Source organism: Neoarius graeffei, chromosome 4 (assembly GCF_027579695.1).
Source record: "Neoarius graeffei isolate fNeoGra1 chromosome 4, fNeoGra1.pri, whole genome shotgun sequence".
Taxonomy (NCBI): Eukaryota; Metazoa; Chordata; class Actinopteri; order Siluriformes; family Ariidae; genus Neoarius; species Neoarius graeffei.
The window spans coordinates 19569749-19595705 of NC_083572.1; the positions used below are offsets into that span (position 1 = coordinate 19569749).

At 40.9% G+C, this 25957-nt stretch overlaps 1 protein-coding gene across 2 annotated transcripts in view; it reads right to left on the reverse strand.

Moving 5' to 3' along the window:
- gca (grancalcin) overlaps positions 1-24579 on the reverse strand; it is a 97716-nt gene extending 73137 nt beyond the window's left edge. The window contains exon 1 of one of the 2 annotated variants that reach the window (XM_060918991.1): positions 24428-24579. In XM_060918991.1, the coding sequence (XP_060774974.1) occupies positions 24428-24448 (21 nt within the window). In that variant the 5' untranslated portion in view covers positions 24449-24579. Of the gene's footprint in view, positions 1-22515; positions 22535-24427 lie in introns of those variants that run through there. The other variant, XM_060918992.1, reaches the window with a different exon arrangement.
- Positions 24580-25957: the final 1378 nt, after the last annotated feature.

Sequence of the window (25957 nt, forward strand, 5' to 3'; positions counted from 1 at the left end):
AATTGCACAGAGAGGTCCAGATGTTCTTGCAGGACACAAATTTCCCCGTCAGACATTTTTGAGGATACTGTGTGGCTCAGTCAATTGGCATACTTGTCGGACATTTTTTCACGTTTACATGACCTGAATTTGGGACTACAGGGACTCTCCAATGTTTTTGATGTCCAGGACAAAATCAAATCAATGCACTACTGAAAAAGTTGGAGTTATTTGAAATCAAAAGTCAAGACAGGTGATGTTTCAGCTTTCCCTGCTTTGTAGAGTTTTTTTGTCTGACAATGACCTGATGCTTGATGATGGAGTCAGGGAGAACATCGCTGCACACCTCACATCACTCAGACAACAGTTCTGCAATTATTTCCCAGTGATGCCTAAATATGAAGCTAGCAGCTGGATGAGAAACCCTTTCAACATAGACACCTCTCACATGGCCTCAATGGACTTAGCTGTTGTTGAGCAGGAGAGGTTAATAGAGCTGTCTTGTGATGAAACACTGAAGGCATCTTTCAGAAAGCACACTCTGTTGGACTTTTGGATAAAGCAGTACAGTGAATACCCTGTGCTTTCTGACAAGGCTGTGCAATTTCTCCTTCCTTTTGTGACCACCTACCTGTGTGAGAAAGGCTTCTCTTCACTTGCTGTCATAAAAACAAAAGTACAGAAGCAGGGTGGATGCTGAGCCAAACCTGAGACTGAAGCTGACCTCCATCGACCCAGACGTTGCAGGACTGTTCACAGAGGCATGCACACCCATCACATTAAGCTCAGTAAGTTGTCAATCAATAGTCAATCAGTCAATAGTCTGTGTATATTTAACATTATAAGCTGTTATTCTTAATGCTTTTCCTCACTTTTGTTTTATTCTTAATCTTATTGTTCTTCCTCTGTTTGTGGGTGTGTGTTTCTGTTTCAGAAAGCAGTCACTGGAGTTAAGAAACAGCAAGAACTGCAGCTATGCATAGCCTGTTTTGATTTTTTTCAAGTACATCAAGTACAGTACTTTTTTTTACTTAACATTTAAGTACAGTACAGTTATTTAACTTAAGTACATTTTCATTTAATCTTTAAGAACTGTCTTAATATTTATTTTAGTACAATGTTTATTTCACTTTTATGCGCAATTAATTTTTATTTGATTCATTATTTAAGGACAGTGTTTTATTTTCCTATATTTAAACACAGTGTTACTGTTCAAAGTACTGTGCGTAATGTTACAGTGGCCAACAATATTAAATATACTTGTTAAATAAAACCTCCGCCTTGTTTTTAATGAATACTTAGACCTACTACGCTACTGTATTTTCATGTTGGTCATTATGGTGGTACTTGGAGAGCCAAGTATTTTCTGAGGTGGTACTTGGTGAAAAAAGTTTGAGAACCACTGGGTTACAGGAAAACCTCTCTAGACAGCCAAACTTGCTGATGTCATAATTAATATTTCTAGCAGTATTTATTGATTTTTTTTGTGAAAGATAATGACACAAAGATACGTCTCATCTCATCTCATTATCTCTAGCCGCTTTATCCTTCTACAGGGTCGCAGGCAAGCTGGAGCCTATCCCAGCTGACTACGGGCGAAAGGCGGGGTACACCCTGGACAAGTCGCCAGGTCATCACAGGGCTGACACATAGACACAGACAACCATTCACACTCACATTCACACCTACGGTCAATTTAGTGTCACCAGTTAACCTAACCTGCATGTCTTTGGACTGTGGGGGAAACCGGAGCACCCGGAGGAAACCCACGCGGACACGGGGAGAACATGTAAACTCCGCACAGAAAGGCCCTCGCCGGCCACGGGGCTCAAACCCAGGACCTTCTTGCTGTGAGGCGACAGCGCTAACCACTACACCACTGTGCCACCACAAAGATACGTAAATGTGACTAATATATAAAAACTAATGGATTTTTTTTTCCATATCAAGTTGATGCAGTCGTTTTTTGGGGGGCGCATTTCCATTCTTATCGGTGTCAAATACGCAGGAATCCTGCGTCAGGAGAAACCCTGCATCCACCCATCCATCCAAGCTTGCTGTAAATCTGCAGCATACATTGGACTAGGTTTCTCCAAAACACACGTTTCTTCCCCCCCAGCTCCACCTGATCACCTACAATCTTTTGATGCTTACCAAAAGAACCTGAACCTCAGAAATAGCACTTCTACTATAATTATTGGATCCTCTAATGTCTTCTACAAAAGCAGACCTGATTCCTGGTAGCTACATACCTGTGGGTAAGTAGCTATACGGCACAGTGTGGGTGTGTTTTAAATGCAATCAAGCAGCACTTCTCGTGAAATAAGTTACCACACAGACATAAGAAAATGTGACTTACAGCCTTTTTTATACAGTTATGTTTGTACAAACAATCAGAACAAGTACTGCCAGGCAAAACAAACCCCCAACCGCTACGGAGACTGTCCAAGCTACTCCATCATGCAGCATATGGTTGGAAGCAGAAATGAAGATGCACATTTTGGTTTGAAGTAGGCAGTGTTCGAAATACCCGTCTGCAGTCTGCATTATGCAGAATGATTTTCAAAATTGCAGAAGAAAAATTAAACAACCTGCAATTTTACAGAATGAAAAAGTCAGGCTCGGGATTCAATGGTTCTCAATTTAGCAAACTAGCGGCGCTGTAAATAAACTGAAACCTGCGCTGCACGAACCTGACGGCGTTTTCCAGGTCAAAGTTGAGCAATATTTACGTAACACGGACGAAAGGCGACGACAACCAAATAAGGGCAGAATGACGTTTTCTGATGTAAGATTTCGTCACTTTTAATACCCGCCGGGAGGACCAGACAACTACCTCGGCAGTTTCCGCCATGCAGCTCCCAGAATTCAATGCGGCACAACAAACATGGCTCCCAAGAAGAGAATTGTTTCTTCGGGGCAAGAGTCCGACAAAAACGCCAAGAAAACAAGGACGATTTTGTCATATCTCGGCAAAACCGGCAGCCAGCGTGACTCCAACACAGGGATGAGAATGAAAAATATTTTAAAAGTCTGAAAAAACCGGGGCGGGGCCCGGGGGGGCGGGGCCTGGGGGGCTAATGATTTTTGGCTTTTTTTTTTTTACCCCAAAACCATTAATTTTATCAGCAAAAATTTGCAATTTGGAAATAAATTCCCCTTCTTGGTGGACTCCCAGGTGAAAATGATTAATATGGTACAAGAGACTTGTTTTTAATCAATCCACATTTGATGATTTCAAAAAAAAAAAAAAATCAATGCGCCTTTTAATATAAACGAGCTCTACAGTATTATATTTCTGCATTTTAGCTATTCATGTCTTTGAATACTCTAATCCTTTAAAATGAAGTGCAAACCAGAAAAAAAGTTCTATCATATAATTCTCTTAAGCTTTCTTCTGATGTTATCATGGTAGCAGGAGGTCTTGCATATTAAGCAGGCAACATTCAACACCACTTATCACTTCCCTTTCAACTGTTGTGTACACTAACTAGGTTTTATCTGGACAGGATGTTGTGTAATGTAATACAGATACCATATGGTCAATTTGAAGATCGAGATGATTTTGAATTAAAGAACAGGCATGTACAATGGGCATTACATATTGGAAATTTTTTTTAAATCAAAAACTAAGTTCATCTCAGCCTACAGTTTGGGCGGGCAGACGCTCCCGCGCGGCACATGCCAGCAATTCCGTCCCCCTATGAAATGAGCAATAAGTAGGAGAGTTATACACGGTATCATACCTAAAATTTCACCAACTGAAAACTCCGGTCCTCGAGAAAAGAGATAAAAGCCTGCCCACACTGAAAGCTGATTGGCTTATTTTGCTGAGTAACCCAATCAAGATGCTCTTTGTCTGACATGCGCTACATGAACAGGCACACAGGCAGTGTTGCCAGATTGGGTGGTTTTAAGTGCATTTTGGCGGGTTTTGAACATATTTTAGGCTGGAAAACGTCAGCAGTATCTGGCAACACTGCACACAGTCTCCCTCGCGCACCCCCTCGCGCGCGCACATTCTAAGATGCGTGATGCAGACCTTAATGTTGCGCGCGCACGCTCTTGTTTGCTTCTATCAATATGCAGGAGACTCCTGGAACTTCCGGGAGACTTGGGATGTCTGCGTTATAAGGTGACCACAGATCGTTAATCATACCCCCCCCCCAAAAAAAAAATTTCTCAACGGCTTTACATCGATCTCAAAAACGATCATTTTGGTCTGAAAAAGTCAGAAATCCGCCAATCGGTGGAAAATTTTCATCCCTGCAACAACAGCGACAGATCGCGCGTCCGCGAGGGTGACAAAAAAGAAGACGGTCGCTGTTATAGTTGCATACATATATACAGGTATTGGTAAATTGTATAGGTTTGTATATATTGTATTGTTGAATCATACAAAATTATACTGATATTATATCCCTTTTGAAGACAGCAACAGTATTTTACCTTTATTCATAGATACTTTTGAATATTTTCTCATACCAAGCTACACTAATACATATTTTGTGTACATGTTCTTTTTTTTTTTTTTTACTAGTGCTGTCTTGCCTGTGGTGCAGACTAGCACAAAGTAAAACAGTTGCCCTGTAAGACAAAGCTCATAGGTTCAGTTCTGTAGCTCTCAGTGGTTCTGTAGCTCTCAGTTCTGCCATGATTAGTTTGTACCCAGTTCTCTGTTGTTAGTTTAGAGCAGTGAAGCCCCTGCAGTAGTTCTCAGTTCAGTTCATGACCTTGCACTTTAGAAGCCAGGCAAACACAATGAACCCAAACGTCTTTCCATTTGTCAGTTGGGTTTTATTCCTTGATGGCATCAATTCTTTGCATCATCGTAAGATGTAACAGAGTGTAGAACTGAAACCTTGCTTTCAATTTAAAATTACAGGTTGCAGATGCAAACACTGTGAATGAAGTACATTTTGGGTAACAATCTACTGTTCAAGCTAGAAACTTAATCTTGACAAAACGTAACATGACGTGTAACATGAAAATGAATGTTTTGTTTCTTGAACAGTTGTGTTCTATTTTTTATTGTGGTGATACCTTTATTAGTATGTTGTGTGGAAGGATAACATGTGGGTGTGATAACTAGTACATTTATGAATTAATTGGTATACTTCAAGTTGTAGTAGCCCGTAGTGTCAGGGTGAGGGGGATGAAAGACTTGTGGAGGTATCATGGAATGATAACTTTGCTGCAGAGAAGGATCTGTGAAGACTGAAATTAAAAATAGGGTGAGAATAAAGAATTACAGTAATGCTACGAGTTGTAAAGCTATATGTGATGTAAATATAGGCATTATTAGGTTGAGAAGGGTGTAGTATGGATGATTGTGTATTTGCAGAAAATATTTCCAAATTGCAGAACAAAATTGACATTCTGCAATATTGCAGAACAGTGGAAAAAAAGTATTTCGACCACTGTAGGGGTGGGCGATATACATCGTCCACGATAATATCGTCATTGTTGTTTTAACGATGTGCAAATTTACATTGAGTATTTAAATGATTTCGCCAAAAACAATGAAACGCACGGGAAAACTGTTCACATGTTAATATACGGCGCAGCAGCGCTCTCCACAGCACGGGAGTATTCAGTCACACGACTAGTGGGCCTGCGCGATCACATGACCTCTCGCCTCTGCTTTGCAACAGGTCAGCAGCACATGGTGTTGAGAAAATGCAGGCATATCCAGTCCCTGAAGCTACTTCACAGGGCTCTACATTAACTTTTGAAACCACTTGTCCTGTCGGGCAAGTTGAAAGGAAATTTACTTGTCCGAATGTGAAGTTGACTTGTCCAAAGAAAAATTTGAGAGAAAAAAAAAAAATTTGTAATAAACTAATTTCACCAGAATTACTTTAACACAAAATTCTATTCACTGCAGAAAAAATTGGACTCCAAATCAATTTATTTATGAGAAATTGAAAACCAGAAAATTAAAATTATATATATATTTTCATTTTTAAAATTATTAACTTTGAATATATATCCTCCACTGATTAATTGTTGTCTAATTATTCAGTGTGGCTCCTGTATAGTATTTAATGGTTGCGATGAAAGTTGCGGTGTTTTTTTAGGTTTTTGTTGCGATTACATTGCGGGAGGAAGTGAAAGTTGTGAGAAATTGTTGTGATTTTCTCTTTTTGTGATTAAAATTGAGTATGTTAAATATTAAGTTATTACTGAAAAACTATTGATAAAAAAAACAGACACTGAGAAATGGTCCTATAAAACAACTTTACCAATATAAAAGATTACCAGGACTACAAAAATGCAGAAAAATAGGCTTTACTTATCCAAATGCACCTGTTGGTTCAAAAGTTAAAGTGCACAGAACCTCACAGCACAACATGAAGTTACCTTAAAATATAATATAAATGCCTCAGCTTTCATGTAAGAAAAAAAAAAAAAAAAAAAAAACTTAATACTAGTACTGTGTGCAGACAGTCTCTCCTGAAGACTAAATTAAACAGTAATTATAAACTAATAAAATAAATGGCTCCGGCTTCATGGAAGGAAAAAAAAAAAAAAAAAAAAAAAAACACAATTTGAACAGAATCTCACAGTATGATGCTGAAGCTGCCTAAACAATGGAAAATAAAATACCATTTTGGCAAAAATGTTGGCATCCATTTATTTTTTACTTAATACAAGAAATTAAGTGCACACAATCCTTCACTGTAAACATAACACACTTTCAGTAACAGAATTTAAGCCTATATAAAACACTGACTCACACATGCTGCTTCTCTTGAACGTATACACGGAAGTAAGGCAGAAGGTAGTTTGTCGACGTCACCTCAAGACGACGCCAACGATTGGTCAAATTTGCGGGAAAGTTGCGGTGATTGGATATAATTGTAACACCGCCCTGAACTCGTGGGGATTGGTTGAATGCGTGTTGATGTTGCAAATCGCAACATCGCGAAATCCTGGAGGGTCTGGTAAACGACCGTTTACTTTTCAGCTCAAATACACAAAGCGGTATTGGCCGGTTTTGAAAGCGGAATATTGCGCATGCGCACATCACTCTTTCCAAAGAGAAACAGCCGGCGATTCATCAAAACAATATGTCAAGTGAGATGCTTTGGAAATCGTGAATAAACTGATAAATTTGATATGTAGCCTGAATATCGGCATATTTTGGCACTTGTCCAATCGGACAAGTAACTGACACGATGAACTTGTCCGACATAAAGGATCACTAGTCCCGGACAAGCGGACAACCGTTAATGTCAAGCCCTGCTTCAGATGATGATTTAGTGCCGAGGTGCGGGTCTACCTCTCCGGCATGGAAATGGTTTGGTTTCGAAAAGACAGACATAGATCAAAAGACCGTCATATACAAGATTTGTCGAAAATCAATCAACATGAAACAGAGCTCCACAATGAACATGTTTCACCACCTCCGAACCAATCATAGGAAGGAGTACGAAGAATATGAGAAACTTCGAGACTCTGCTGCTCAAGAAAAACCAAGCATAAGCAGGCCACCTATGGCCCTTTTCCACTACCCTTTTTCAGCTCACTTCAGCTCACTTCAGCCCGACACGGCTCGCGTTTCGACTACCAAAAACCAGCACGACTCAGCTCGTTTCAGCCCTGCTTAGCCCCTAAAACTCGCACCGTTTTGGAGTGGGGCTGAAGCGAGCCAAGCCGTGCCGAGTGAGGTTGGGGGCGTGAGCAGACACTCCCCTGTGCACTGATTGGTGAGGAGGAGTGTCCTCACATGCCCACACACGCCCCGCGAGCGCGCTGGGATCTGTAAACACCGCAAACCCGGAAGAAGAAGAATTACGAATTACGAGAATTTCTGAAGCCTTATGCGCCTCGCCTCATCTATACGCTCTTGCCAGTATCTGTTGGCGTTGTCGGTGACAACAAGCCACAGCACCAAGACCAGCAACACTAACGACTCCATGTCCTCCATGTTTATTGTTTACTATCCGGGTCGTGAGACTACCGCTTAAAAGCTCACTGAATCAGTGACATACAGAGCATCGTGGACGAGTTCGCGGAGCGCAAGGCTCGTCGTATGCCCTTCAAATAATGCGCGCAGTAGGCTATTGATGTTTTATTATGAGCCATGTACAGTATGTCGCCTAATGTTTTTTTGTTTCTGAGTTACATGTTCGTTTGAAGGACTTAATGTACAAAATAACATAGTTGCACCCCGTAGTGTTGAAATTGGTAAACACAGTGCATTCAGTGAGGTTTGCACCGCCCTCCTTTTATTTCTGACTCTTCCTGTCACCACTGAGCGCTCATTCGTATGCCCTTCAAATAATGTGCGCAGTATAGGCTATTGATGTTTTATTATGAGCCATGTACAGTATGCCCTTCAAATAATGTGCGCAGTATAGGCTATTGATGTTTTATTATGAGCCATGTACAGTATCCTAATGTTTTTTGTTTCTGAGTTACATGTTCGTTTGAAGGACTTGATGTACTAAATAACATATAGTTGCACCCGGTAGTGTTGAAATTGGTAAACACCGCAGTTGCGGACATTTTGTAGCCTAAAATGATGTTATGATAAGCTTTAATAAAGGGCCCGGTCATTTGCCCCGCCCCCGGCCCGGCTCTGACTTGTTCCGCCACTGTCACTGATGTCACCGTTTGCGCTCCTTAACGACATCACGTGACGTCCACCCACTTTCGCTAACTCCACCCAATGTGTCCACCCACTTCCAGCCAGCACGGTTCAGCGCGGTTGTAGTCGAAATGCAACTCCAACAGCCCCGCTCAGCTCGACTCAGCTCGACTCGGCACGGCACGGCTCAGCCGCGTTTGTAGTGGAAAAGCGGCACTAGTCAGCATACCCAACAGATGCTTGCTGAATCATTCAGCAGAAAAGTGCCGTATGAGAGGAAAAAAAAAAAAGTCAACGATTGCAAGACATAAATGCCATCACCAAGTTCATAGACAAAGAGATGTTACCGATGCAGTTGGTGGAGGGACAAGGCTTTACAGAACTTGTGAATGACTTAGACGCGCGATACAGTGTGCCTAGTTGTAAATATTTCAGCGAAACTGCTCTCCCCACCCTGTATGATTCAACTTGCAAAGCTGTGATGAACGAAGTGCAAAAGGTGACACACTTCGCAACAACAACCGATTTATGGTCGAGCAGAACATCGGAGCCATACCTCTCTCTGACCGTGCATTTCATCGACGAATCTTGGCTACTTCGGAGCTACTATTTGCAGACATCCTATTTCCCAGATGACCACACAGGAGCCAACATTGCCCTTGGTCTGAAAGATGCCCTCGCATCATGGTCGTTGAGTGAAGAGGGCATGGTTTGCATAACCACCGACAGCAGTGCAAACAGTCAGTGCACTCAGAACTAACAACTGGAAAAGGTTACCATGCTTTGGTCACCAACTTCATATCGCAATTGGTGAGTTATCATTTCAATATTCTTATCTATTGCAGTTGATATGAAATAGCAGTGTAAATGTCATCAATGTTGAGAAAAGTGAAAATATGTATATAACATTTTCTTATATATACACACAAGAAAAAATTTTTTTATAGGCCTAGGGGTTTTTTTTTTGGTTATTGGACACTCACTCACTAAGCCTATATGAAATTAACTGCCATTTTAAACTGCAATGCATGGTATTATAAGGTCAACATACATGGCACTGAAATGTTACATCATTACACTGTTAATTGGCTAATAATGATGTTCCATTTCAAATATTTTCCAGAGAGGAGCATGCGTGATACTAGGATAGACCGAGCCATTGGTGTCTGCAAGAAGGTGGTTGGAACCTTTTCCAACAGCTTTAAATTGAGGAAAGCTCTGGATGATGCTCAAAATCAGCTGAAGCTCCCAGAGCATAAACTCATCACAGAATCACCAACAAGATGGGGCTCAAGACAGCATATGATCGAGAAATTTATTGAGCAAGAAAAGGCCATTCGTCATGTGCTAAGTGCAGACAAGACACGCATACATCTTATCCCAACATGGCAAGATGTTGATGTGCTAGAATCAGTGAGCAAAGCACTTAGTCCGCTGCCTGAGGTTACAGATGCCCTTTCAGGTGAGCAAGTAGTAACATATCTCCTACCTGAAACCCGTCCTGTCATTATTTAACTCTGAGGTCCTGGCAGTGAAGTCTGATGATACAGATCTCACATACACACACATACACATATGGGACGGGGCAATAAGAGGCTGGAAAAGTTAAAGGTACAAAAAAGGAACAGCTGGAGGACCAAATTACAACTCATTAGGTCAACTGGCAATAGGTCATTAACATGACTGGGTATAAAAAGAGCATCTTGGAGTGGCAGCGGCTCTCAGAAGTAAAGATGGGAAGAGGCGCTACGTTCACACTGCAAGGCTTAATGCTCAATTCCGATTTTTTTGTGAAATCCGATTTTTTTGTGAGGTCGTTCACATTAACAAATATATGCGACTTGTATGTGATCCTCAGTATGAACGAAAAGCGACCTAAAAGTGTTCCGCATGCGCATTGCAGGATACGACGACGTCACACGCAGTGAGCATGGCCAGTGTTTACGGAAGTAAAACCGCCCGGTTGCGGAATGACTCATCCAATCTAGCTTGAATAGCTGTATCCCCCCAAATGGAAATCAGCTCCCTAACCTCTGCGTCCTTCCATTGAGAAGATTCAGAACCTTCACAGCCCGAAGCGTCCCTCGCATTGATGTCATGCTCAGGGGCGCAGATACGTTTTTTGAACTGGGGGGGACAAAAAACTGGGAGGGGGGGGGACAAAGCTGCCAGCAAACCAACCCCAACATGCCTGTCAAACTTGTTGTGGGTTACTATAGCAACCAAGCTCGAGCTCGCAACCTGTGCAGTCTGTGCAGCTCAACCAACCGAATATCAGTCTTTGTTTTGTTTTATGTGAATTGTTGCAACCATGTATACACTGCCGTGCACCTCAATAAACCGAATGGTAATTAGTCTTTTGATTTTTCCGTGAGGTTTGCCTTATGCAAAGTGGGGGGGACCGAACGAAGTGAATTTAAATCTGGGTGGGACGAATCCCACCCGTCCCACCCTCTATCTGCGCCCGTGATTATGCGCCATGTTGTTGTAACTTTTTTTGAGAGACCCGCCACCTACTTCAGCGCAGAATAGTGACGTTTGTGGCTTTTTGATGATGTGTAAGTCGGATGAATGCGACCTGGCGGTTCAGACTGAAGTCGCATATGAAAAGAGCGGATAGGAATCGGAATTAGGACCACATATCCAAACGGCCTGGGTCGGATTTGAAAAAAATCGGATCTGTGTTGTTCATATTGTCAATAAAAGATCGGATACAGGTCACATATGGGCGAAAAGATCGGATTTGAGTCACATCAGCCTGCAGTGTGAACGTAGCCAGGATTACCAATCCCCCCAATTCTGCGCCGACAAATAGTGGAGTAATATCAGAAAGGAGTTCGACAGTGTAAAATTGCAAAGAGTTTGAACACATCATCTACAGTGCATAATATCATCAAAAGACTCAGAGAATCTGGAAGAATCTCTGTGCGTAAGGGTCAAGGCCGGAAAACCATACTGGGTGCCCGTAATCTTCGGGCCCTTAGACGGCACTGCATCACATACAGACATGCTTCTGTATTGGAAATCACAAAATGGGCTCAGGAATATTTCCAGAGAACGTTATCTGTGAACATAATTCACCGTGCCATCCGCTGTTGCCAGCTAAAACTCTATAGTTCAAAGAAGAAGCCGTATCTAAACATGATCCAGAAGCGCAGACGTCTTCTCTGGGCCAAGGCTCATTTAAAATGGACTGTGGCAAAGTGGAAAACTGTTCTGTGGTCAGACGAATTAAAATTTGAAGTGCTTTATGGAAATCAGGGACGCAGTGTCATTCGGACTAAAGAGGAGAAGGACGACCCAAGTTATCATCAGCGCTCAGTTCAGAAGCCTGCATCTCTGATGGTATGGGGTTGCATTAGTGCATGTGGCATGGGCAGCTTACACATTTGGAAAGACACCATCAATGCTGAAAGGTATATCCAGGTTCTAGAGCAACATATGCTCCCATCCAGACGATGTCTTTCAGGGAAGACCTTGCATTTTCCAACATGACAATGCCAAACCACATACTGCATCAATTACAGCATCATGGCTGCGTAGAAGAAGGGTCCGGGTACTGAACTGGCCAGCCTGCAGTCCAGATCTTTCACCCATAGAAGACATTTGGCGAATCATAAAATGGAAGATACGACAAAAAAAGACTTAAGACAGTTGAACAACTAGAATCCTACATTAGACAAGAATGGGTTAACATTCCTATCCCTAAACTTGAGCAACTTGTCTCCTCAGTCCCCAGACGTTTACAGACTGTTGTAAAGAGAAAAGGGGATGTCTCACAGTGGTAAACATGGCCTTGTCCCAACTTTTTTTGAGATGTATTGTTGTCATGAAATTAAAAAAAAAAACAAAAAAAAAAACCACACCTAATTTTTCTTTTTAAAGGATACATTTTCTCAGTTTAAACATTTGATATGTCATCTATGTTCTATTCTGAATAAAATAGGGAATTTTGAAACTTTCACATCATTGCATTCCGTTTTTATTTACAATTTGTACTTTTGTCCCACCTTTTTCGAATCGGGGTTGTAAATAATTAAAGGAAACCTTTCTGGATTACCTAAATACAAAATCAGAGATGCCAACCTTTTGTGAAATCAATGTGTAGTGACACATGCATACGAGCGAAGCGCCTGCAGGGTGCATAGTGAGTCCAATCCAGCTGGGGGTTCGGGGGGCGCTGTAAGCCCCCCAAGAAAATTTTGGAAATTGGTGATTTTTTAGAGCCATTCTGAGTGAATACAGGTGACTAAAATGAACTAGGACATGTTGGTTTTGGGGGGAGAAAATTGTCGATTTGTTGTTTTTTTTTTCAATTATCTGAAAAATAAAACCAAACCACAATCACTCATGATTTTCTCATGAGTGATACTCATAACTCACCACATTCACACAAAGTAAAGACTTCTCTGGTAATTTGTATACAATCAACTTTCAAACAGTGAATATTATTTTCTTAACTTTACTCCACAAATGCAGATTACATACCATCAATATTTATAGATAACATACTGGAACACTCAATTAGCAAATACTCAAATAGTTTACTAAACAAATGCAGATTACATGCCATCAATGTTTATAGAGAATATGCTGGAACACTCAATTCGCAATACTCAAATAGTTGTACTGGAACATGTCTATTTCCTTTTTATTCCCATGATTAAGTCACTTTGACTACTTTTAATTTTTATCAACTTCCTTTCACTTTTAATCTCATCAATATCAAGTCAGATTACTTATTCAGTTCTGATTGATTTACTTCAGAAGATGACTTTCAGTTCCAACAGTGTTTCGTTTCTTTTTGCGAATACATCGTGAAATGTTCATTGCATATTCGGAACATGGTGTTTTGGGTGGATGACAACCCTGATTTCATGTTTTGAGCAATAGTTTGTGAGGTTACAATACCCCGACAGCCCCTCAATACCTAGTGATATGGGCTGCTCGACATTCCATCACGGCATCGATAATTAATTCACACATGTGCAGAACGCTTGTCAACAAAGATGGCAGCGCCCATCGAAGCAAACTTTGACCATAAATACAGTCAAAATATTGAATTATCGAGCGATAATTGGCCTCAAATGTACCGAACACCGGCAAAATATCGTGAACCCTTATAGATTCACGCGTTTCGAAACGCATCCATGCTAAAATCGTATGAATCCCATATAAACTGAATAGACGGTCATAGCCTCGTAGTGCTACTGTCAAGAACATAGTGACTACGCACGAATCGTAGTGATTGGCATCTCTGCAAAATACAGAGATGCCAATGTGGATGGCATTTTAAGTGTGGCATCCACACTGTTTAAAAACCGTTATAATGATGATGATCAGATGATAATGTCAACAATTTCCTCTGAACTTATGGCTATGGCAACTCAGGAAGAGAGCGATTCTCCAGGCACCTCAACTACCACAGCTCAAGGTGCCACTGCTGAAGGTGGAGCAGATGGTGGTGACACCAATGAACCAGCCAAAAAGATAAAGTCTTTCGGCAGTTACTTCAAAAAACAAGTGAGAGGGGAGTCACAGGCTACTGCCATAGAAAAGGAGCTCAAGAGCTAGCTTATGATACCGGAGGTGGACAGTGATGTCAATCCACTTGAATGGTGGAATACACAAGAGATAAATTTCCCCAGACTGGGAAAGTTAGCTAAAAAGTATCTGTGCATCCCTGCCTCAAGCAGCCCTTCAGAGAGGGCATTCAGCACAGGAGGAAATATTGTGACATGTCACTGGGCTCCACTCAAGCCTGACAATGTGGACAGACTGGTGTTTTTGGCACACAATTTGAAGTAAAAACCCTGTTGGCCTAGAATGTTCAAATGCAGGGATCGAAACGGGCGGTCGCCCACTCGCCAATGCGAGTTGGAAAGGGTACGGGCGACTAGTGACAACATGTACTCAACCAAGTGGGCGACTGGCTCTCCACGCTATCTATCTATCTATCTATCTCTCTCTCTCTCTCTCTCTATATATATATATATATATATATATATATATATATATATATATATATATATATATATATATATATATATCAAACTACTCACTGCCTCGATGGTTTCTATCAACGATTCTCGCCCATTTTAAGCAGAACTTGGTCTATTTTACCATTTTTTACGATAATTTCAATAGATTTTGAGAGACATTTGTCAAGTTGTCATAGACGCGGGCGCCGCCATATTGTTTACATGCGCAGTATACACCGCTACATGCGGCATGGCTGCGTGAAGTTTCGTTTCTTCCCGTTCATTTTCGTTGCTGCCTGTGAAGACAAATGTAACTTGAACCGCTATTGGTCAGACAGATTAGACCCCAACGAAGTTTAAAAGTCCTTGGCTTGACATTTCTGACAGCTATCAAAACAAACAGATATCACTCAACAAGTATGATGAGCCAGAGCAGCCTGCAGGTGATGAGAGGGAGTATGTGGCAGGAGATGTAGAGCCCCAGGAGAGATAGAATGAGGAGGTGGAAGATGAAGAGGAGGCAGAAGATGAAGAGGAGGCGCAGCATGATGTGGTGTGTGACCCGATGATGATCTGGATGAGGGTTTCGAAGATTGTGATGATAATGAGATGACTGAGGATGAAGTTTATAGACAGTTGACATTGATCACTCATGTATAATATGGTTGTATTATATGAATAAATATATAAAATCGGCTTGAAATTTGTAATTATAAATACGGACCAGTGCTATTCCATTCGGATCAGTACCTCTGAGAGGCACTGGTCCAAATGGACCAGTGCTCCCAAATTCCTATTTCGATCCCTGAAATGTTCAAAGTTCTGGCATCTGTCCTTAACTGTGATAATACTGGGTATTTTTACTATTTGAGAATTGTGGATTTTTTTTCCTCAACATTGCATTTTGTTTACAAATCTCTTTCTATTTATTTGAGAAAACCTTTTTAGTAAAAGTTTTTTTTAAGTGATATTTTTGTACAATCCTGGACAGAACTTTAAGTTTAATAAGGCCCTTGCTGCTGTTGATGTGCAATAATTCTCATGGATGCATGGAGCACTTTATTACAAGAGTTCAATATTTCTGCACTGTAGTTCAATTAAGTTATTTTTGTTTAAAGTCAATAAATGTTTTCCTTAAACATTGTGCCCATTATTGTAATCTCCAAGTAGGTATAACTCTGAGAATTCCAATCATGTTTTTAAAAATAGAGATATTTTTTGCCCATATCACCCACCCCTAGTTTGAAGTCAAAAATGATGAATTTGAAGAAAAAAGTTAATTGCCAAATAAATAAATAAATAAATAAATAAATAAATCCACCCACACCATTTTGAACTTGACCCGATAACCCCCAAAATTTAATCAGGTAATCTATGGACTATTGCCCACCTGCAGTTATGGTCAGAAGTTTACATACAGTGACATGAATGTCATCTTGGATATGAATGTCATGCCATGATTTTGGCTTTCAATGATTTCTCTGAACTGTTCGTCTTCTGTGGCAGAATGATTGTTCAGCACACATCTTTAATTAAAAAAAATAGAATTCGGTGCACAATTTTCAGAAAACCCAAAGAAATCAACACAGGGTAAGAAGTATACATACAGCACACATACTTGGGTAAAATGTCTCTGCGCAAGCTTCACCTTGACCAAACATTTTTGTTTACCATGAGCAAGCTTCTGGTAGAATTCTGGTTGGATATTTCATGACTCTTCATGGTAGAATTGGTAGAGTTCAATTAATTTCTCTTTGCATGGACTCAACTTATAAGCACGGCCTATATATTTTCAATACAGTTGAAGTCAGGACTTGTTTTAAGCTTAATGTTAGCCTGCTTTATCCTCCACAACCAGCTCTGATGTGTGTTTGGATTCGTTGTCCTGTTGTGACTCCCAATCATGTTCAAGTTTCCAATGGTTTGAGATTATGCTGAAGAATTCTGAGGTCGTCCTCCTTATTCGTTATTCCATCCACTTTGTGCAATGAACCAGTTCCACCGGCAGCAAAACAGCCCCAGAGCATGATGATCCTACCACCACTACCAGCTGGTACAGTGTCCCTCTGTACATGGTGGTCATTGTGGCCAAACAACTCAATCTTTGTTTCATCTGACCATACAGCTTGTGGAGGACGGCCCCATGAGGACAGTTGAAAGTCACACCTGGAGGAAGCTCTGGACTCTTAAAATAATGCTTTTATGGCTGAGGACTACAGTTGACTTGCTAACTTTAGGACTGAACAGTTTTGCACTCAAGGTTCCATCAATGAAGAGTTACATCATCAACGAAACTGACTTCATGTTAAAACTGTTAATGTTATAGTTATGCTGTCTGTTGTTGCCCAAATGAGGATGGGGTTCCCTTTTGAGTCTGGTTCCTCTCGAGGTTTCTTCCTCATGTCGTCTGAGGGAGTTTTTCCTTGCCACCGTCACCACAGACTTGCTCATTGGGGATAAATTAGGGATAAAATTAGCTTGTTTTAAGTCGTTCAAATTCTGTAAAGCTGCTTTGCGACAATGTTTATTGTTAAAAGCGCTATACAAATAAACTTGACAGCTTTCCTCCAGAACAGGGTTCTCACCAGGATTTTTTTTTAGCGTAATGGGTTATGGCGAGGGAGCGTAGCGACCGAGCGGGGGGATGGTGCGGAGATTTTGAAAAATCATGCCCAAAATTGGCCATATTTGACGTTCCTGGAGGGGATAAATTGCATTTTTTATGTTGTATATCCTTGATGGAAAATTGTTACATCTTTGGATCTTGGCAATGTGTTACCTACTGTTGTATTTCACTGAACTACAAAGGGTGTTGTCAAAAGATATGTAAACTCAGACACAACCAAAGAGATAATGAATGTTTTATTGTATTAAGAAATTAAGAAATGCCTGAGCACATAAAAATAAAAAAAAAACAAATTGCATTTTCATTCAGGCATAACATACACCCAGCCCCCTTAATAAATAATTAATATATAATCTAAAACTATTAAATGACATTTAATCTCCTCCTAGCCATTCCCTCCATCCTCTGCCCGTTTATCTGCTACCTCCTTTCCTCTGCCTCCTATGTCCTTTCCTTCATCTCCTCCAACCTCTCTTGTGCCTGTCTCCTTATAGAAATATAACGATGGATGGCATGCAGGCAGATTACCAGTGTGTTAATGTTAGCCACAGTGGGATCCAGTAAATTAGCGCTAATCATCCGATACGTGCGCCCTGTCATATTGCTAAACCTGCTTACAAAGTAGACGTTTTCATTCATCAAAGGGCTTTGGGTTAAGTTTTCAAGCGTGATGGAAAACCTGTAGAAGTGGTGCACTTACATTTCTAACTGTGAAGAAAGAGCGAATGTCTTTTTTTGCGAGGGGGTCCGTCATCCATTGTCATTCACCGAAGTCCAGTTCAAGAGAAAGTTATCGCCAGGATCTCTCTCTCTCTCTCTCTCTCTCGGAACTGATTTCCAGGCATGGGTTTCCTAACAAACGTAGGCTGATTTTGACACCTTGAAAACTGCTCAAGTGCGCAGGAAAAAAAAAAACTTTTGGCGATGGTGATGAACAACTGAAAACAACCGTTACGCTATATTAAAAATTTAGCGTAGCGGGGGGAAATTACCGTTGCGGTCTGAAATTTTAGCGTAGCGGGCCGCAACCATATAAAGCGCTGGCGAGAACCCTGCAGAAGGCTTTTTCTTTCTCCGTGTGGCCAGCTGCAAACTTTAGTTAAGCTTGAAGGTGTCAATTTTGGAGCAGGGAGTTATTTCTTGGATAGCAGCCTCTTCGTACATGGTGATCTGAACTGTAGACAGTGATCCATCAGCTTCCAGTTCATGGCAGGGCTGTGCCATGGTGGTTCCCAGGTTGTTCCTGACCATCCAAACCAATTTCCTTTCAGCTGAGGATGACAGTTTGGGCTTTCTTGACGCAAAGTGGCTTGGCAAAGTGACTACACCTCACAATAACTTGGATACAATTGTTTGAACTGATCTTGGAATTTGCAGTTGTTTAGAAATGGCTCCAAGAGACATTCCAGAGTTGGGTATATCTGTGATCCTCTTTCTCAGCTCTGCACTGAGCTCCTTGGACTTTCCCATTTTACTGTATGTTAGTCAATCCAATGAGTGCTGTAAACAAACCCTTTTTTTCCAGAGACGCTCCCAGCTGTAGTCAATCATGATCACTAACAGGAAGTTAAGAGACCTTGGCCAGATAAGAGAAGTTTTGGAAGTTTCAGCACCTCTGAATTAATAATCTAAGTGAGTGCATGTAAATTTGACCCTGTGTTGATTTCAGAAAACCCAAAGAAAATTAACTTCTGCACCAAATTTTTTTTTTTTTTTTTGGGGGGGGGGGGGGGTGTTCTATTAAAGAAATATGTTCTACAATCATTTCATCAGAGAAAATTAACAGTTCAAAGAAAACATTGAAAACCCAAATCTTGCCATGACATTCATATCCAAGATGACAGTCATGTCACTGTATGTAAACTTCTGACCACAAGTGTACCCTGAAAATTAAGTCAATCGGTGCAACTGTCTAGATGCTAGATTGTTAACGCACACACAAAAACCACACTGATTACAATACCTCACCCCGCTTACTCCATCGTGGGTGAGGTAATTAATTCAGCTCCACAGTGAAGGCGTATCATATCTGTGTTATTTCAGCCAGCTTGCGTCCTGAAGTACCCCTGCCCTGATGATCAACATAAAACGACACTGGTCTCATGAACAAGTCATTCCTGAGGCAATGTGGGTTCATCAGAGAAGTGAAAGTATTAAAATGTGTGTGTGGGAGGGAGGGAGGAAGGAATCCATGAGAATGGCTGGAAACCACATCTTTAGACCACCTCCAAATATCCCTCGAACACACCTATTTCCAAAGAATTTCCAGTTTCATAGTCAGGTTCAGACCTGTACACATTCTCCACAAGAGTGTGAAAGGGTTACAGGTTACCACTCATGTAGGTGCAAAAAATGGTGGTGTGAGTTGGGTAATGCAGACATTACAAAATTCTGTATGAAAGTACAGCAGATAGGAATCTGTGCATCATACTGTAATGAGTCTTTATGTTGGGGCAATGAGGAACTCCAAGACCAGTGTGACAGTTGAAGGTGCATTTTATTATTTCATTCTTTTCACTTTTCAGTGAAAATCACCCCCAAACACACAAGTTAGGGAACACAGCTTCCTCTCGTTATTGGCCATCTACAAGAAACACAAAGGCTGTGTCCGAAATCACTCACTCGTTCACTACTCCCTACTCACTATCTAGGGAATTCTATATAGAGGACTATATAGTGAGCTCATTGGTAAAATGAGGAGAGGGGGGGGGGGGGGGGGGGGGAGACACTTTTGGACGCTACTCTGCCATGCTGGTATTTACGTCATTACTGTCGCACTATTAAAACGTGCCAGATCAGTCAACTGATGGCTTTTCAAAATAAATACATGCATTTTTTTTTCGCGGTCCGGTTTCCATCAAATCAAGCGCTCTGTTTGGCTCGCGAGCAGTCCAGAATCCTATGATCCGGACCCCGGTTACGGACCTTTGGCGACTCGCTCGTTCACAGCAACAACAAACAGTAGCAATTTTTTGTCAACATTTATTTTCGCATTTCTCAGTATAATAGCATTAATTTTACAGCATGGATAGCGATAATGACAGTATTCACAGTGAAGGCGAGTTTTACTACCCTGATTAAGATGAAATAAAAGAAAACATTTCAGGAGAAAGCTGAAAACGAGCTTGTAGCAGATTTGTTCAAAATATGATTTCCCTTCCCAGCGCCCTAATTTTCTGTTAGAATTTGGTAAAGAAAAAAAATAAAAGATATATTATTTACCAGCTAAAGGTCGATCCATATCGTGAAATACCATGACCTCGGCCTTGAAAATACTGACCTCTGCCCAGAGGCCTCAGTCAGTATTTTCAAGACCTCGGTCACGGTATTTCACGATACGGACCTCCCAGCTGGTAAATAATATATGTATTTTTTGTGATAAATACATATTATACTGAGCGTATTTCCCACATTAATCAATACAAAGTACCTGCATCTTTCAGTTCTTTTAAATCAAGGCTGAATACTTTTCTTTGCCGCTGCCTTTTATTAAGTCAAATTTGAGACTTTTTGATTAATTCCTCGCTCTGCACTGTAACTTTTATTCTTGTATTTTCTCTCATTCTATTTTAGCTTATTTTCTATTCTCTTACTATTTTAATTGTACTTGGATGTCCATTTCTAATGTGTTTCTTCCTCCATCCATTCACCCCAACACTTTTTTTTCTTTCCACGCGACTACAATGCATGACGGTATATACTGCTTGGTTAGTGACCATCAGTTGTGCACTACTTTTCACGGTACATTGTGGGATACTACGAGTCCACTATATAGGGTGTGATAATTCTCACTATATATTCGGACAAGCACTACAAAATGGCGAACTCACTATAGTGAGTGGTTTTGGACACAGGGAAAGACACACATTCACAGACAGCCAGTAATTAGACACAAGTGTAACTCGTTACAGCTGGAGCAAAAAGCCCAAGACCGGGATCCCTGGAGATCTCTCGGCAGCGGCCTATGCCCCAAGAAGGGCAGTAGGCGTAAGTAAGTAAGTAACTCGTCACATGTGACCTGCTGGTTCAACCTGACTCCTCACCGTTCACAGCTGACACCCGACCACACCCTCGCTGCCACGCATACTTGTGCATGTTAAAACTCCATGAGTGAAATTACAGAAATCTCTAATGTTCTGATGACTCTGTAGTTTTCCATCAAGTATAACACTTATTAAACGTCTGGTGAGCTGGATTATAATTCAACTTTTTTCTTTGACACGCTGGGCTATTTTTTACCCGCAGTGCCAGTCAACTACGTGCTGTGTTCTGAAATTTGACGAACTACAGGTTTCTTCCTAGTTTACAGCATAATATCAGATCAAATCTGCTGCACACAGCACCAGAAGTAAAGCAAGTAGCACTTCTTACCTTTTAATGTATTATGCCGTATACACACACACATTTGCATTTGATCAAACATACAGACACTGACTACACAGTTCACAGTTTGAGGAGGAAATTATACATCACAGTTAGCTAGCACAAGTCGAACAGCAGGAGGGTCCATGCCCCCCCCCCCCCCCCACTCCATTTCATGTGGGGAGAACAAAAATGAGATCCTTCCTACCTGCGAATTACTCCAGCAGCATGTTGCTCAACCAAACATGAGTTTCACATTATAACCTAACCATATAAATTATCTAGTTAGGGCAAAGGAGGGCATTACTAGGTCTCACTACATTGAAAACACATGGAATTTATCACCTGTATGTCAGATATTACTACAGATTACTCAGGAGCCAATCAGAATGCGTGATAACTGTATGCAGTAAAATGAAACAGGAAGTGAAAGTTAGACTCTTCTGCTGGGAGCTTATTGCCCCACACTTGTGTGGAATACGCTCAACTGTTTCTCATCTAATTATCTGTAGCCACTTTATCCTGTTCTACAGGGTCGCAGGCAAGCTGGAGCCTATCCCAGCTGACTATGGGCGAAAGGCGAGGTACACCCTGGACAAGTCACCAGGTCATCACAGGGCTGACATAGACAACCATTCACACTCACATACACACCTACGGTCAATTTAGAGTCACCAGTTAACCTAACCTGCATGTCTTTGAACTGTGGGGGAAACTGGAGCACCCGGAGGAAACCCACGCAGACACGGGGAGAACATGCAAACTCCACACAGAAAGGCCCTCGCCAGCCACGGGGCTCGAACTCGGACCTTCTTGCTGTGAGGCGACAGCACTAACCACTACACCACCATGCCACCCCGCTCGACTGTTTATTTAAAAAAATACATAAAATTGACTTGTTGGAAAACTGTTCCATATTCATCATTGGAGTTGATGCCAGTTAATTAGTAATTATGTGTTTGTTCTATTACATTTCAATGTTTCCCGTGAGTTTACTGGCTCGGAGGTGGGGTTGCTGGATGAGGGTGGTCACCTGCAGGACTCCTCCCCATGGCTCCTATTACAGAGCATTTGGACCTGAACAAACAGTTAAAAGGAGTCATATTTAAGTCTTCAGATTTATTTTAGAACAATAATTAGAGCAATTTTTACAAGAGAAAGTCCTGGCTTTTTTTTTTTTTTTTTTGGGGGGGGGGGGGGGGGGGGGGGTCTGACCCTAAAACGTGTGCATAGGGCTGGGGGCATCCTCACCCAATACAATGGTAGGGGAAACACTCCAAAATTTAAATTCTTTATACCATATAATTTAAAGCATGGGGCCTAATGCACCCCTTTCCCCTATAGCATGATAAATTGTTAGATCATAAAACGTATCACGTGATACTGATCCTTCCCCCCCCGGAGTAGCAGCTACATGCTTCTCTAAATGACCATTCATAAGGAACACTGAAAGCAGCACAAGCTTCATCTCTACCTAAAGAGAAAGTGATGCAGCAGCGCTTTAGTCTTTTGTCTACCCTGCTCTCTCATCTCATTTGTACACTCTGCACAAACAGATCAGCTTCCTTCCAAAGCATCGACATTCCTGCTAATACCGTCATAAGTTTACTACCCAAGCTCTAGCTGTCTTTGATGCAACTCGGTACAACTGTGTCTTAAATTCTACCTTTGTGCTCGCCACTGCTTCTGCGTTGGAGTTCTCACTAGAACTGGACAACATGAAGTGAGAAATTAAGCTGTTCCTCATTTGTTTTTCAGAGCAAACACCAAAATCTTACTCCGCTTCATGTCTGAGATTGTTTTGATTGGGGAAGCCATGGCCTAGAGAAGCAGGTTTGGGACCAAAAGGTTGCTGGTTCAATTCCCTGGAACAGCAGGAATGACTGAAGTACCCTTCCGAATCCTTAACTGGCCCCCAGGCTGCCGACTACTGTGTGCGCTATGGGCATGTCAGGATTCTGTTATACATCACTCTGGATAAGAGCATCTGCTAAATGCTTGTAACCTTTTTTTCTCCCATTGGAACTGTTCTAGTCCCCAAGTGACGTCAGAAAGGCACAACCACCAACTCTGAGGAAATAATGATCATACAGCACCAACCAAACACATCACATATGTCAATAGAAATATGTCTTAAGGCAGATTTGGGGGGGGGGGGGGGGGGGGGGGTTTAATTAAAAAAAAATACGTCATTTCCGGAAGAAAACAATGGTCACAAGTTAGAGTTTAGATGTGTAGCCACTTCCTACCTGTAAAAGCAAGATGACCAAATACACAACACTAAAACTTAAGTCTTGGTGAAGGTTTATTTTTCTACATTTAACACTGATTTGGTGCAAAAACTAAACTTTAATTGAGACTTAAAAAGATTGGTGCAGAATTTCAGTTTCCTCCCCTGCGCGCGCGCAGACACACACATTTCCTCTTTATTTGAATATCCGGATACATTTAAAAAAAAAAAAGGGGGGGGGGGGAAACATACAATCAGGATCAGTCACTCACAAACTGGCCCTTGTATGCTTGAAATTACAGCTGGGCCACAAGACTTACAAAAACACCCAGACTAGCTTCATTTTCTTCTGGCCAAGTCACCAGATTCCTTGTTAGATAAACAGAAACAACCCTCGCCCACCTCCCCACCCCGATTCTGCTCAGCTATAGACATTTCATCACCATTTGCTTTTTATTCAAACCTATTCACAACACACTTGAGTTTAATGTACAATCAGATATATTTTTACAACTATACGGAAATGCGTGCTTAATGAAAATTTTCCAATATTATCCCACAACATTACAAAACAACCCCACTTCCCTGTTTATCTGGGAAGCTTCATAAAGACATGAGCAACTGCACGATAAAGAAATGCACATGAAACTCACTCCGCTGTAAGGGTAAGCCATGCCTCGCGATCGCACTGCTGGGAAACTGTAATCTGAGAGAAGCTCTGTGTGAACTTGTGAAAAGTATTTCCTCAGAAGGCTGATGATTACCCCTGGCAATATTTAGACAACTCCCGCCTCCTGCTTCGTGATTGGCTAACAGCTCTGACTGGCAGGCAGTGACGTTCATCTGGCGCACAATCCGTGACGATTCTGTGACGATTCTTGAACGCGTCGGCTTCTTTAAAAGAAAACCAAATCCCAAAATAAACGCCGTTTGCCGATTAAGGCAAGTGTCCTGATGTGCCTTCTGCACGTTGTTATATAAAAATAAAACTTAACAACTATTTATGCATTTTTAAAGTTATAAAAATAGACTTACCCTGGACATTTGCACTGAAACCGGATATCCGGCCGTGAGGTAACCAGATCACTAGAACGCCGTGTCCAATAGCAACACACCTATTTCTATCTCTCTGTATTTGTTTCAGATGGGTTTTTTTTAGTTTAAACTTTATTTAGTTTAAACTTTATTATATACAGAATCCAAAAAAGATAAACCTTATTTACACTGGAGCTGTGTTTAGATAAAAGAATTATACTACCGTTCAAAAGTTTGGGGTCACCCAGACAATTTTGTGTTTTCCATGAAAAGTCACACTTTTATTTACCACCATAAGTTGTAAAATGAATAGAAAATATAGTCAAGACATTTTTCTGGCCATTTTGAGCATTTAATCGACCTCACAAATGTGATGCTCCAGAAACTCAATCTGCTCAAAGGAAGGTCAGTTTTATAGCTCCTCTAAAGAGCTAAACTGTTTTCAGCTGTGCTAACATGATTGTACAAGGGTTTTCTAATCATCCATTAGCCTTCTGAGGCAATGAGCAAACACATTGTACCATTAGAACACTGGAGTGATAGTTGCTGGAAATGGGCCTCTATACACCTATGGAGATATTGCACCAAAAACCAGACATTTGCAGCTAGAATAGTCATTTACCACATTAGCAAAGAGTATAGTATAGAGTGTATTTCTGATTAGTTTAAAGTGATCTTCATTGAAAAGAACAGTGCTTTTCTTTCAAAAATAAGGAAATTTCAAAGTGACCCCAAACTTTTGAATGGTAGTGTATAAAAATATAGATTAAAAATATAAACATATTCAAATAAAAATGAACAAAGATTAATAATAAGAAGAAACTACATGTAAACAATTCTACATAGCATCAGATTAAATGATATCGGAGGTCAGATTAGTGCCAATACTTAAATACGTACAAAATACGCAGGCTAATAATTAACTTTAGACCAGTAATTATTAGTAAAAGCCCTCACAGAAAAAGATTTCTTGATACTGTCATCAAGACTATTCAACAATTTCGCAGCAGAAAAGGAAAAAGAACAAAGGCCAGACTTAGAAGAAACTTTTGACATATGAATATTATTTCTAGAGCTAGTGTTATAATTATGTACTTCTGAATTCAAGCAAAAAAAATATTAGACAAATATGATGGGCAAAAGCCATT